At 37.7% G+C, this 14,697-nt stretch overlaps 1 protein-coding gene across 2 annotated transcripts in view; it reads right to left on the reverse strand.

Annotated features, from left to right (window-relative positions):
* Window positions 1–14,697, reverse strand: part of pcxa (pyruvate carboxylase a) — a 725,880-nt gene that overhangs the window by 587,174 nt on the left and 124,009 nt on the right. For both annotated transcript variants that reach the window (XM_051932342.1, XM_028802434.2), the window contains exon 8: window positions 10,860–11,022. In XM_051932342.1, the coding sequence (XP_051788302.1) occupies window positions 10,860–11,022 (163 nt within the window). The remainder of the gene's footprint in view (window positions 1–10,859; window positions 11,023–14,697) is intronic.

A 14,697-nucleotide genomic window follows, 5' to 3' on the forward strand; every position in this document is an offset into this window, starting at 1 on the left:
GCTCAGAGAAAGAGAAAGGAGAGGGAACTAAAATTGCAGTTAATTGGACAGCCGTCATTTTTCACTCGGCTGAATTCAAAAGCAAAGGCAGACACATCGAAGCATCGTTCCGGGTGAGTCACTCGATCATTAAGCATAAGAAGTCCTTCCAAGATGGAGAGATGATAAAAGAGGCTTTCCTTGAGACAGATGGCTAGGGAGAAATTCCTGCTGAGATTTCGAGACCCCTGGCCAGAGAAAAAAGGGTTTCTCCTTGTCAAACATGCAGAATACAAGCAACTTAATAACGATCAATGGCTGCTAGACTTGGCATTTTTTTCCGATCTGACCAACATGTTAAATGAGCTTAATTTACAGCTGCAAGGAAAAGACAAAACCATGGTCAATATGATTAGCTCAGTTAATGCTTTCAAACATCTGTCCTCAAAGCTGCAGAGCCTTGATTTGGGGAACATCCAAAACCTCGCGTCAGAGCTGGAGACGCAATGGAAGGCGTGTGCGCAACTTCACAGCATACGCTACATAGAGCAGATTGAAAATTGTCTGTCAGACTTTGACAGACAGTTTCAAGACTCAGCTTTACTTGAGCCAATCACTACATTTAAGTGCTATCCATTTAGGGAAGATGTTGAGGGTGATTCCCCCTCATCAAAACTTGCAACACTCTTTCACCTAAAACTCCTCTACAGTGAAGGATGAGATTTTGACACTACAGGATGACATTCAACTGAAGTATGGGGCTCATGGACAGTTTTGGAACTTACTCACAGAGGAAAAGTACCCAAACATGAGGAAATGTGCTACCTCCTTGACTGCATCATTCGGCTCTATTTATATATGCGAGTCAGCCTTTTCCCACATGAAGATTATTAAATCCAAATACTGTAGTGACCATAAATGTATTGAATTGTTATTGTGCCATAAAGGTTATTCAGTTTTGCAAGGTACAACAACATATTTTATGAAAAAAGTATACACACACACACATACATACACACACTACATATACACACACATATGTATACATATACCATATACTCGCCAACCATGCCTGTGCTTCGCACCTGCAAATTCGTGTCCATCGCTCACTTATGTGGATTTCACTTTCACCAAACAACAAAACTTAATTCTCGCGGATAGGCCTCTTCATTAAGAAGAAACACTAATTTTCCCTGATAGCAACACAAATTAGACGATTTACAAGTCTCCGAATTAAAGTTTAAAGCCAAACAATATCTATATACTTCTGTCATACCACCTATGTCCATATATTCAATTTCTTTTCACAGTTACCTTTTCATCAACATAGCATTGAACTTTGATTTCATGTTTGGAATTACATCGTGATAACACAATATATAACTGCCCGTGAGTGAATATTGTTTCTTTCTCTCTACAAGTGTCGACAATAGCATTCACACAAATGAGAAATTGTTGAACGATGTGCATGATTATGTGGTCAGGACCTTTTGCAAATCTCTTTGCATAAGCTCGTCTCACGGGCCTTGAGATTCTCTTGCAGGATTTAACTTTCACCAAACAAATCTTTGAATTCTCGGATACGCCTCTTCAAGTCTCCAATTTAAAGTTTAAATGAAAACAACATATTCAATCACCTGCGGTGGGTTGGCACCCTGCCCAGGATTGTTTCCTGCCTTGTGCCCTGTGTTGGCTGGGATTGGCTCCAGCAGACCCCCGTGACCCTGTGTTCGGATTCAGCGGGTTGGAAAATGGATGGATGGATGGCTATTCAATCTCTTTTCACTGTTCTGTTATTTCACCGAGAAATAATTTGTTTGCGCTAAAGCGATCTTTACTATCTTTTGAGACTTTTGAATTTTCATACTTCCATTACCTTTAACCTGCTCTGCATGTATACTGTGCCATCGTTTTTGAATTCTTTACAACGTTCTATTTTGTTATTTACTCTGTCTTATTTCCGGCCCCAGGCATGGTTAAATCTCTTAGCATAAAGACTTGTCTCATGGGATTTGTAAGTGTCTCCTTCCAAGATTTTTTTTTTTTTGGTAATAGATATAATAAACAACACTTTTGAACTTAAGGGTGCTCATTAAAATGTGACTTGTATCCAAGTACATTGGGCCAATGACATACTTTGAAGCTATGTCAAAGGATACATATTTTAAAAACAGGAAACCTCTAGCATGGTGTTCAAGGGCTGCAGTGGATGCAGGTTTTTGTTCTAATCCAAGGGTGGGCAAAGTCAGTCCTAGTGGGCTACAGTGGCTGCAGGTTTTTGTTCCAACCTAGTTGCTTAATTAGAAAACAATACTTGCCAAAAATTTAATGGCTTCCTAGTGCGGTCACGTCATTCTCATTTCCTATAAACTTAATTTTCCTTTCTATATCATCCAAATGATTTGAAGCCTAAAATATATGAGTAATTCTCAGCATTTTCACTTTTTTCTCTTCACTTTCCTTCCAAGTATTTAATTACACCAAATGCATTATAAACACACATACTGTAGGTGTAAATGGAAACAAACTAAATGGAGAACTGCTGGCTGGTTTCTTGTCAATTGCATCTTAATGCTAATAAGGAGCAATTAAAAACCACAAAAACCAACCAAGCTGTTTAAAACTAAAATAAGTAATAAGGGTTCAAAATCTTAAATGAGCAAGAGAACTAAAATGTAGCAGATGTGTTACTTGAGCAATAAGCTCTTTTTATTAAGCAACTGGTCAAACGTGTGTGTCATGGAAAATACTTGTATTTGTGTTGGTTAAAAAAAATGAAGAAAAACCAAAACAAAAATACATACACAGTAGAGGTAAGAAAGCTGAAAATTACAATTGTACTTACATTAGAATTCTTTGTCTTGGTAGATTATGAATTACATTTTCAAAAAGAAACAAAGGCCAGTATTAAATTAGATCTGTGCTTCAGGGTCATAGAACCACAAATGCTATTAATATCATGTACAGTGATCCCTCGCTATATCGCGCTTCTCCTTTCGCGGCTTCACTCTAATCGCGGATTTTATATGTAAGCATATTTAAATATATATCGTGGATTTTTTGCTGGTTCGCGGACTTCTGCGGACAATGGGTCTTTTAATTTCTGGTACATGCTTCCTCAGTTGGTTTGCCCAGTTGATTTCATACAAGGGATGCTATTGGCAGATGGCTGAGAAGAAACCCAACTTACTTTTCTCTCTCTCGCGCTGACTTTCTCTGATCCTGACGTAGGGGGATTGAGCAGGGGGGCTGTTCGCACACCTAGACCATACGGACGCTTGTCTAAAAATGCTGAAAGATGATCTTCACGTTGCTACCTTCTGTGCAGCTGCTTCGTGAAGCGACATGCTGCACGGTGCTTCGCATACTTAAAAGCTCGAAGGGCATGTATTGATTTTTGCTTGTTTGTTTTTCTCTGTCTCTCTCTCTCTCTTTGTCTGCTCCTGACAGAGGGGGTGTGAGCTGCCGCCTTCAACAGCTTTGTGCGCAGTGCTTCGCATACTTAAAAGCCAAACAGCTCTATTGATTTGTTTGCTTTCCTCTCTCTTTCTGACATTCTGTGCTCCTGATGCGCACTCCTTTGAAGAGGAAGATATGTTTGCATTCTTTTAATTGTGAGACGGAACTGTCATCTCTGTCTTGTCATGGAGCACAGTTTAAACTTTTGAAAAAGAGACAAATGTTTGTTTGCAGTGTTTGAATAACGTTCCTGTCTCTCTACAACCTCCTGTGTTTCTGTGCAAATCTGTGACCCAAGCATGACAATATAAAAATAACCATATAAAACATATGGTTTCTACTTCGCGGATTTTCTTATTTCGCGGGTGGCTCTGGAACGCAACCCCCGCGATGGAGGAGGGATTACTGTACAACATTAGAAGGTTGAATCCTCCTCTACTCCTATACTTTGTTTTTCTTAGGATATAGCAGGTTGGATAATGGATGGATGGTTAATATGACAATCCAGACTTGCACAAGTAAGTCATTATAAAAGGAAGTAATTGCTGGTTTTGACACACTGGGGAATTCTGTAAAGCTACCCCAGAAATTTAATGCAAGTCTCTTATATTTCAGTTTCAAATCAGAGTCACATATGAAATTAAATAGGCTTTCATATTCATTTGCTCTGAAGCCAACAGCCTTAGCTGTAATTATAAATAGATTTTAAACCCAAGAATTATTAGTTAAAATCAGACTAGAAATTTATTCATGGATTTTAGCATTGACTTTAATGGAAAATACATACAAGGTGGAAAAGCAGTCAAAAATATTTTGTGCAGTGGAAGAGGAGGAAGTTGGGAACATGCCTTGATACAGCACATTGCCGCACCCACCCTACAAAACCTCGGGCTCCCAAATTAGGACCCAAGTGCAGCTGTGCATCTCAGCGTCACACTAGCTTGACTGGCATAGAACAATTTTTTTTTTATTTAAAAACCCTAAGTGGCTGGTTCAACTGAAGATGTCAATAATTCCAGTTTTATTGAAGGAGGAAATGTTATCCTTTGTGCTGAAAACTGACACATTCTTCCCTCGTAGTGACATATTAATTTCATGTATTTTTGAAAAAATAATCTGGCAGACATGTAAGCCTCACTAGCCATGAAAAATTTGTTAAAATAGTCAACAAAATTCAGTTCCAATATACTTTAAGTGAAGAAAAATAGTGTCAATATTTTTCCTCTGAATAACTTTTTTACTTCAGTTTGTAAAACAAGCATTTTATGTTGACTACCTATTTCACAGCACAAAAATTAAAAATCTGGTTTGAGGCAGATAAGATTTGAATGGTTAATTTTTACTGCTTCATCTACAACAATTTCTAAATATTCTAGTATTTCTTTAGTTACCAGAGCTTATCTATGCAGAAAAAAGTGACTGTAAATGCTTTGTGTGGCTACTTTTTATATACATGTTACAGTTCCTTTCACTTTCCAACCATTGTTTGAGTGCCATTAGTACAATTATTTCTCCAGATTTCATCCTTTGTAATGAAATTATCAGTTGAATATTTCTTCCCCAGTTGTGGTGTTTTGCAGAGATTCATATACTGTAAGTATGTCTTCTTCCAAAAGAATTATTTAATCTATTGGAAAAATACAAGTAAAAACAGCAAGTCATGAAACATCAGTGAATTCATTCATCCGTTAGCTCTTTCTATGTCATCAGAAAGATCTTTAATACGACGTTTAACGGAATTGACAATTGTACTGCATCTACTTTTTGAGCAGACTGCTCATTTAACAAACATGCTACAATATCTTACGTTGCAAGTGTTTCTGCAGTAGTGCGAGCATTGCCGTTAATCAAAAATACGGTAACTTGCATGAAAAGATGCCTCGGTTACATTTTCATTGTCAAATTTTTAAAACTAACAGCAGTGAAAGTTTAGAATTTCCCAATGAGTCCAGACACCTCTGAAATGCAGCATGTACCAACTCTTTGGTTTTCTGTATTTCATCCAATAACCAAAAGGTGTAAATCAGAGCTGACCCAACACCTGTGCAGAGACTCCAAACAAAAAGCACCTAAATGGACATTTTAGGCTTGTGACCATGAACTGAACCTGCCTGTATGTGCTGGACAATATAAGTGCCTATGAGCACGAGTTTATGGCTCTGTAACTGGAAGTGACCTTGATCTAATCACCAGAGATTACACCTTGCTTCAAAATAAGCTGTAATATCTCTGTTGTCTTTTTTAGGGGAGCTAAAGACTGACAATATCTTTTGGTCTTTGAAACATAAAAGCTGTTGATCTGTCTTTGGGAAGCCAAAAAGCACACAATGCACTGTTTCGAGAAGCTGAAAGCTGACAATCTCTGTTCTTTGAGTGAACAGAAAGCAGACAAGCCACTCTTTGGAGTGTGAAGCCATCTGCTCTCAGCAGAGCAAGGACCTTACTAACTTTCACTGGCCTGGAAGCTACTCTCCATAGAGTCTTAGAACTGGATACACTGAAGTACTGTAGCTCTAAGATTCACTCTGCCAAGTGAAGCTCTGTGTGAATGACAGAGCCCAGTGTGAGAAGACCGAGAAACATTTAATACTTCAAAAAGGGAATTTCAGCATGTACACTTTTGTGCCAAAATGAGTAATGCTTTTTTCTGTGAAGCTGCAGAGTGCACAGCACAGAGTCTAACAGCGAGCTGAGAAAGGCAGCACACCGCAGAAAAAGTACCATGTAAGAAGAGAAAAGCCAAGCAAAATGACACCTTTTATTGGCTAATTAGAAAGATTACAATATGCAAGCTTTCGAGGCAACTCAGGCCCCGATTACATCTTGCCTGAAGAAGGGGCCTGAGTTGCCTCGAAAGCTTGCATATTGCAATCTTTCTAGATAGCCAATAAAAGGTGTCATTTTGCTTGGCTTTTCTCTACATTCATAATGGCTAACACGGTACAACACCCTAGTACTACATGTAAGAAGAGAAAGAGTGCACTCCAATGCAACAAGAATTCACTTGAAACTGAAGCAACAAACTCGTCCATACAACATCAGACACCAACCATAAACACATGGTACTGTAAAACTGCAAAGATAAATTAGAATTCTAAATAGCTAGTAAACAGCCAGGCTCTTACATGCTGTTATGCTTATCTGTCTCACCTGTTTTGCATCCTGCCTTCTGTCAATACATATGCAGGTTATGTTTCTATAATCATTGTATTTACCAATAAATTTTTTTATTCTGTTGCCTAAAACAAGTGTGCTTCAGTTATCTTAACGCAAGTCTACTGAAGGAGATGCCCTTCTACAGAGAAATATAAAGAAAGGGAGTCTTACCAAACTTAATTATCAGTTTTACATTTAGCAATGGTGGTAATTAGTGGAGTGATCAATTCATCTTTTCCCACATCTAACAGATTAAATTTCCAAGTGCTTATGAAGTTTTGTGGAGCCAACAAACTGTTTGGCAGCATTTTATTAAATACAATGCACTGTGCATCAGAAGCACCATTATTTCCAACAAAGGTTAGCCCAAAATTAAAAAGAACTGTCACCATGCTTTCATTTTGATCTGTTATTAGCCGACTCCCATTTCTTCATTGTGGGTTTTGAGGAATAAAACATGGCAATTGGTTTTCCTTGCCTTTAAGGGAGGAAGTGGCAATATATACATTTTTTTAATACTCAACTGTATATACACGATTAGAAGGACTTGCTTCTTGTTTTAAAGTTTTTCTTAACAAAATAAATAAATATTTGTAAAGAAATAGAAAGTATTAACGTGCCACAAATCATTTAGATGTTATTCTCAGAAAAGAAACATCTGCAATGTAAGAATGACTTCATGCAGAGCGAAAGCACTAAAAAGCCATTAAATTAAAACAAGTTCCATTATCAGTAGGGATTGGCATTGAATAAAAAAAAAATACATTGGAACTTGCAGACTAGACAGAACCAAACGGAGTCCAGTTAAAGGAGAAAGAGTTAAGGTTAAGGGACAAGGACTATGGATAGTGACCAAAGAATTACAGCAAGTGCAACCTGCAAAAATATAGGTTCCTAAACAGTGTTATTGAATCGACAGTTTACGATAAGGTAAAGTAATTAATACAAGCATAAAGTAATTAATACAAGCAAAGACTTTTTGTATGATCTGCCTCTGCTCGATAGTTGCCATACATTCTATTCTCTTGAACTTTTGCTAGGTTTATTTGTGAAACATGAGACTCCATGTGACAAAATTCACACTAAAAGCCGCCTCCATAGGGGAGGGTATATAAAAAAAAAAACAAAAAAAACAACAACATACAGCAGCAGCAAAAGCATTACAAGGCCTGATGGAATCAGCCCAAAGGTGGAAGAAGAAAAAAAAAATGCACCAGCCAGATCCGTGTGGTCCTTTAGAATCTGTCCCCTTCAAGTCTGCAGAAGGTTTCCCCAACTGTGGGAATACATCCTGTGTGGTCCCGGTAAGAAAGAAAAAGCATTCAAGTGATCCTAAGCACTTTAGACCAGTTGCACTTACTTCATACATGATGAAGACATTTGAGACACTGGTCCCAAAACAGCTCCGATCCCTTGGTTCAGTACATTTTGATCCTCTGCAGTTTGTCTATCAGGGCATATTTAGCTATGGAGGATGCTCTGATCCATATGCTCTACAGAGCCCACTTCTATTTGGACAAAGCCAGCACTACAGTCAGGATAATAGTCTTTGATTTTTCCAGTGCCTTTAACACCATTCTCTCTCATTGACTGGGGGGGAAAAAAGCTGAAGGATCTGTATTTTGATGGCATCATAATCTCCTGGGTCATGGACTACCTGACCTACGAACAGCAGTTTGTGAGGCAAAAGAATTAGGAGTCACAAATAGTGCGGTGTAATACTGGACCATCTCCGAGAATGGTGTAGAGTGTAAACCGGAAGGGAGACAATGCAACAGACTTCCAGTACAAGACAAATAAGAATTACAAATTTAAAATAAATAGTTGCTTTTGTTTGCAAAAAGTGAGAAAAATGTGTCAGGATACACCTTCCCAAACCACAGAAAAAAGTAAGTAAGTAAATGCAGTTTGCTTGACTTACAGCACAGTTTTCAGCAATCATTTCAGCTAATTTCACTTTAACGGTTTTCATACAATAAAATTTTCAAAAATGATTCTGAAATCCAGGAAGCACTGTGGTCTGGTACCCTACACAGTTCTCTTTAGTTGCACTTGACACTGAAAAATACACTGTGCTTATCAGTCACAATTATAATTGAGTGTGCTATAACAAAGTGACTGTGCATGGGGTAAATAAACTGCCATATTGACAATATTTGATCTTATAATTTGCATTTGTTCACTACTCCATATAACACGGGCAAATTTATGGCAAGAAAAGCTAAAGGCAAAGTGAATCTGCCACAGAGCTAGGAAGACTGCAAAAACACAAAAATAACATTTGATCAAATTATTCAAATATGGCACAGAATGTCTTATAGAAACCAGTTTTATAAAAATTTCCAAGTACATCAATGTTAATTGTGATATTTTTAGCAAACCGGGTACTCCTGGTTCTGCTTGCATTTAATACTATCAGGGCCATTCTTAGGTTTTTGGGGGCCCTGCCCCCCCGGAGCCGAGGATAAAACTGAATTGTGAAGTTGCAAAATGGACCTCAGACGAGAGATTTATGTCGCTGCCACTAGTGTTAAGGCTAGAACCTTCATCTTTGTGAGCGACAAAGTTGAACAGAGCTCCTCTTTGCGAAGCAATAAAAGCCTGTTCAGTGGCTTTTTTCTTACATTTAGCAGCATCAGACTGATGAGCTAACTTCATTTTCAAACAGGGAGGACAAAATCAAGTTGCGTTATTGGCTAATGATTACTCACTTGTACATACAAAAATACTGATGGTACAGTAGACCATAGACCAGTGTTCTTAATTATATTAGTGCCAGATAGAACTTGTGAACATGTATACACAGACTAATGATAATGCAACTAGTCGACGAAAAAGGTAGCCTACATGTATAATTATAGCAGAGCAGACAGAGGGACGGAGCAAACCACCCACTGTCGAGTCGCTTTGTGGAATGGTTTATCTTCCCAGTTTCCACTATTTATGCATGATCGATTTGTTGTGCAGACGCTTGGAGGCAGGTGAGGTGGATGATCAGTGCCTTCCCACTGGGGCCCCACCCACCACTCCATCACCTTGATTCTGCCTGTCGTCATCACTGTTTCCTCTTTGCTCGCGCGTAACCATATTGATAATTCCGCCACCAGAGAAAATTTGTACTTCTGAAATATATGGACCTGTAACTTGTAGGCTATCTGGTTAAAAAAAAAAAAAAAAGTGCCCAGCTGGGCCCCCTTGGCAGTGGGGGCCCTAGGCAGTCACCTAGTTTGCCTATGCCCAAGAACGGTCCTGATACTATATATCTAGGCTGAGGCTTAAAGCAAATCAGTCACGTCCGTTTTCTGTGCTTGACATGCTAGGAGACTAGTTTGCTACCGAGGCAACAGCCTTTATACATACCACATTAAGTAGAGGGGTTTTGCAATCAGGCAGCAATTAAACTCTTGCAAAGCATTAATCAAGAACACACTAAAAAAGTGAAGGGTGCCCAGACAAGGAACATCTTGATGGGCATCAAAGACACCCCAACAATAGTACACCTGCTAGTAACCATCCAGATTTCACTTATCATAAACAGTGCCAGAGTTGCCTCACCTGCAACAATGGAAATCTCGCTAATCAACAGAAGAAAGCCTAAAATTAAGGGCTTGTGTACCTTTCAGTAAGTGTGGCTATCAGAAGGCAAGTAGCTATAGCACTGTGAGAGGTTACTCTCATCCAGCTTCAGAAATTTGTGCATGTCCCTGGTAACAGAAGTGATTGAAGACTTGTCTAAGTATTTAAACTAGAAAGTTTTAAATGGACATATGCTTTCAGAGACACTGGTAGTCTGAGAGCAGGTCAGAGAAAAGGTTCAACTAATAAAGAGGAATTGTGAATTTCTATTTTAAAACCACTTATCCCTTTCTTCTGGGGAAAATAAAAATGAATCAAAATTAATTGTGCAGAGTTGAGGAAGAACACAGACATGCCTCCTAATTCCAGGTCACACAATCGTGACAGTGTTACAACTGAGCACTGTGCTTTCCACTCCTATTGGCTGAACTAAATTAGATCAAAGCAATTTAATTTTACAGACAGAATCTTAATCTCTACCATGAATTTCCTTCTTTGGTTGAGGCCCAATTACTAAAATGAATGATTAAGGGTTCATTTAACTGTATATACACACACACTGTATATCCTCCAAATCTAAAGGTAAGGAAACAAATTGTTTTAGGGAGCTTATGGGTCATCAATAACAATAAATATATAGGTAAATAAAACAATCCCTGTAATCATTAGTGCCCAGTTACTTTTCCTACCTCAATGCGACCAGTGTCTGGCTGGAACCCCCGGGCTGGATCCTCTGTTGTCACACGGCACTGAATAGCACAGCCATTGATACGAATGTTTTCCTGTTTAAGCCCCAAGTCTGGTAAACTTTTTCCTTCTGCCACATGAATTTGGGCATGAACCAAATCCACACTAAAAGAAATGAATGTTAAAAGGTTTTCAGCAAAAAAGTTAACAAGGGATTTATGTAGCTCCTGAAAAAAGAGTGGACCTTAAAGGTTTAAGAACACACAAGATTCTTTGTTAATAAAAATGCATACACAAACATTATCAAACCTACTTACAGTATTTACATAGTGTAATTTATGTTAAATACAAAATGTTGATAAGTAATTTCCAAAGTAAAATTTCCAAAAAAATTTGATCTAAATGAAATACATTACACAGGATATTACCACTCATTTACCGGTACATTTAGGTTTAAAGAAAGTTACAATTTAGCACTCCACTTGCTTGAAAATTTCATGCAATCAAATGTTAACTTCAGTTAAGCAAACTTACTTACATTGGAAAACAAACGAAAGGAAAAGGTAGCAGGATACAGAGGAAAAACTAGCATTTTTTATCAGGAATGAACAATGGAATAAGTGTACACATTTTATACGGAATTAAACCCAGTAATGAGAGGGAGGTGAGTGAATGGTGAGGATGCATGGAGTAGAGCTGGCGAAGGTGGAGGAGTTTAAATACTTGGGAACAGTAGTACAGAGTAACAGGGATTGTGGTGGCAAGGTGAAAAAGAGTGCAGGCAGGGTAGAAAAGATGGAGAAGAGTGGCAGGAGTGATTTGTGACAGACGGGTATCAACAAGAGTAAAAGGGAAGGTCTACAGGACGGTAGTGAGACCAGCTATGTTTTATGGGTTGGAGACGGTGGCACTGACCAGAAAGCAGGAGACAGAACTGGAGGTGGCAGAGTTAAAGATGCTAAGATTTGCACTGGGTGTGACGAGAATGGATAGGATTAGAAATGAGTACATTAGAGGGTCAGCTCAAGTTGGACGGTTGGTAGACAAAGTCAGAGGTGAGATTGCGTTGGTTTGGACATATGCAGAGGAGAGATTCTGGGTATATTGGGAGAAGGATGTTAAGGATAGAGCTGCCAGGTAAGAGGAAAAGACTAAGGCCTAAGCGAAGGTTTATGGATGTGGTGAGAGAGGACATGCAGGTGATGGGTGTAACAGAATAGAGGACAGAAAGATATGGAAAAAGATGATCCACTGTGGCAACCCCTAATGGGAGCAGCCAAAAGAAGAAGAATTAAGAAAATTGTCAAAATGAATATTTTATAATGAGCAAAAGAAAAACAACACTATGTAGTACTTAGTATTGAGCATTATAGCAGTCCTAAACACACAGACAGAAGAATGAAAAAAGTTATACAAATAAAACATTAGGGCACCGCCTTTAGCATACATAAGTGATTGTGATTTTTTAAATTTCAAATGTAGCACTAATATATGCACCGTCAATAGGAAACAAAAGGAAGCTTAATGTTTACATGACAAACCCATCCAACAAGTAACAAAATAAAATTAATGACAATGAGCTGGAGTAATTAGTTGAGGCAAAACAGATGCTACTCCTTTCAGAAGATTTATCATAATTACCTTTTAATTGTCATGGTATTGCACACAGCCCATCAGCTGCAATGCTGCACACAAGCAGCAATATTCCTTATGAGTGAGAGCAATAAAATTTAGGGCATAAATTGTGAATCTCAGAAGTTCAGGCTTACATGCATGATCAGCTATTCAAGCAGCTAATAAACATTTGGAGTAGTACACACACAGTAATCAGACAGATTAAAAGGAGAAACAAAGCCACTATAATCATTTTGATGCCACCTCATTTCCAAGTGATTACAATCATGAAACAGATTCTTAACCATTATCACGTCATTAACATGTCAACTCAGAAGAAAACAAATTGTCCCATAATAGAGTCAAACTTCATAAAACATCTTGAAATTTTATGCTTGGGTTTTATATACTAAGGATTAGTAGGTTTTTATAATTTGGTATTAATCTCAAAATCTTTACTAGCAAATTAAACCAAAAAGTACACCATCAAAAACCATCTGTACTGATGTCTTACAAGATTTGCTTTCATCGGTTAACTATGCTCAAAATTTTAAGAATCTGAAATACTAAAACTTACTTACTTACTGATGGATGTTACTTTGCTGATGACCTGAACCGAATGATAAAAAACATTTCATAAATAACCAGTTTACCCTTGGCATTTGTATCCATTTCAATATAAAACAGGCTATTAACATGTCCTTAGGAGAACAAATTAAATCAAATTATAAATTTTCCCTTGGAATATACAAATTTGAAATCTGACAATTTCCTCTGTTATGGGTTTCAAAATGGTGGGTGTACCATTTTGTATGCTTTATGCCTTTTTATTGATAATGACTCCCCAAAGAAGTGTTCTGTGGAATATTAGGAGAAGACGAGAGGTGGATGTTCTCTATTGCTATAACTGTTACAGTTCTCGCCAAAGCTTTAAGTGTGCTGCATTCAGTCGGTATACATGAAAACTGTCAATACTGGTGGGATAAAATCCTGCTTGGACTGTATGATTTTCTAAACATAATATAAGATATTGAATAAGCATACAAAGATTCAGGAATATGTAGACCACAACTAACAAGCAAGTCAACATTAAGTTTAAATTCAAATACTGGGACATTCAAATGGGTGAGGCCCAGAGTTATGTTTATTACGTGAGCAACACATCAAAGCGATAGAAACTAAAATGCAGTGCATAACTTAATAGATGTATAAACTATTCAATCACATTTGGTGTTGGAAATGGTCGTTTTCTTGCAAACACAGATTAACATGGCACTCCATATTGGCAAAGGTATCCGCAAGCATTGTAAAAGGTGATGGCAGCAATTTCCTGTTCAATGTTTCGCTTTAATTGTTCCAGTGTACAAGGCTTGTTCTTGTACACTTTTCCTTTCAGCACTCCCCAGAGGAAGAAATACACAGGTGACAGGTCCAAGCCCCTTTGAAATGAACCAATTGCCAAACAACAATACAATTTGTTCCATGCTGTGAGCTGACATGTGACAGGTTACCTCATCTTTCTGGAAACAACCTTCACTGATCTCACGGTCATTCAGTTCATTCATAAATAAGTCAAAAAGAACGCCACACCTCACTCATTCATACATTTATCTAAGATTACCGCGATCTTTATTTCATTTAGATTGCTTTATTATTAAGGCAGTAATACATAATAACTTGACGCCCCACCCATTACAATCGCCCTGTACTATAAACAGATTTGGTCACAGACCCTTACTCCACACCAGTAATAAAATGTTTGAAAAATTGGAAATGCATATTGTGCCACACGGAACACAACACCATAACTTTAAATATGCAAAAATTAAGTTTTCAAACTTTTCTGTTAAGTAGAGTAGGAATGTTTGAACCCTCTTTTCACTGGTGTCCAAGAATCAAACATTTTCATTAACAAATTGTTCAAAAAAAGCTAAAAGAAAAAAAGAAAAGAACACCAATAAAATAGCACCTACTATGATGTTCACTGAGTAGGGAAAGTACATTGCAAATTGAGTGAATACACTGAGAAAATCCACAATTAAGGCATATATTCTAACTTTTTTTTTTTTCTCAGGAGGAATAATTTATCATTGTGTACTGAAAGTGGATAATACTGAAATTTATGCTAAGAAGTAAAAGGATATTAAATCAACTGAAAATTCTGGTTGCCCAAAGTTTCCTATTTATTTATTCATTTATCCAGGTGAAAATTTAAGAAAAACATAT

This window comes from Erpetoichthys calabaricus, chromosome 1 (assembly GCF_900747795.2).
Source record: "Erpetoichthys calabaricus chromosome 1, fErpCal1.3, whole genome shotgun sequence".
Classification (NCBI taxonomy): domain Eukaryota; kingdom Metazoa; phylum Chordata; class Cladistia; order Polypteriformes; family Polypteridae; genus Erpetoichthys; species Erpetoichthys calabaricus.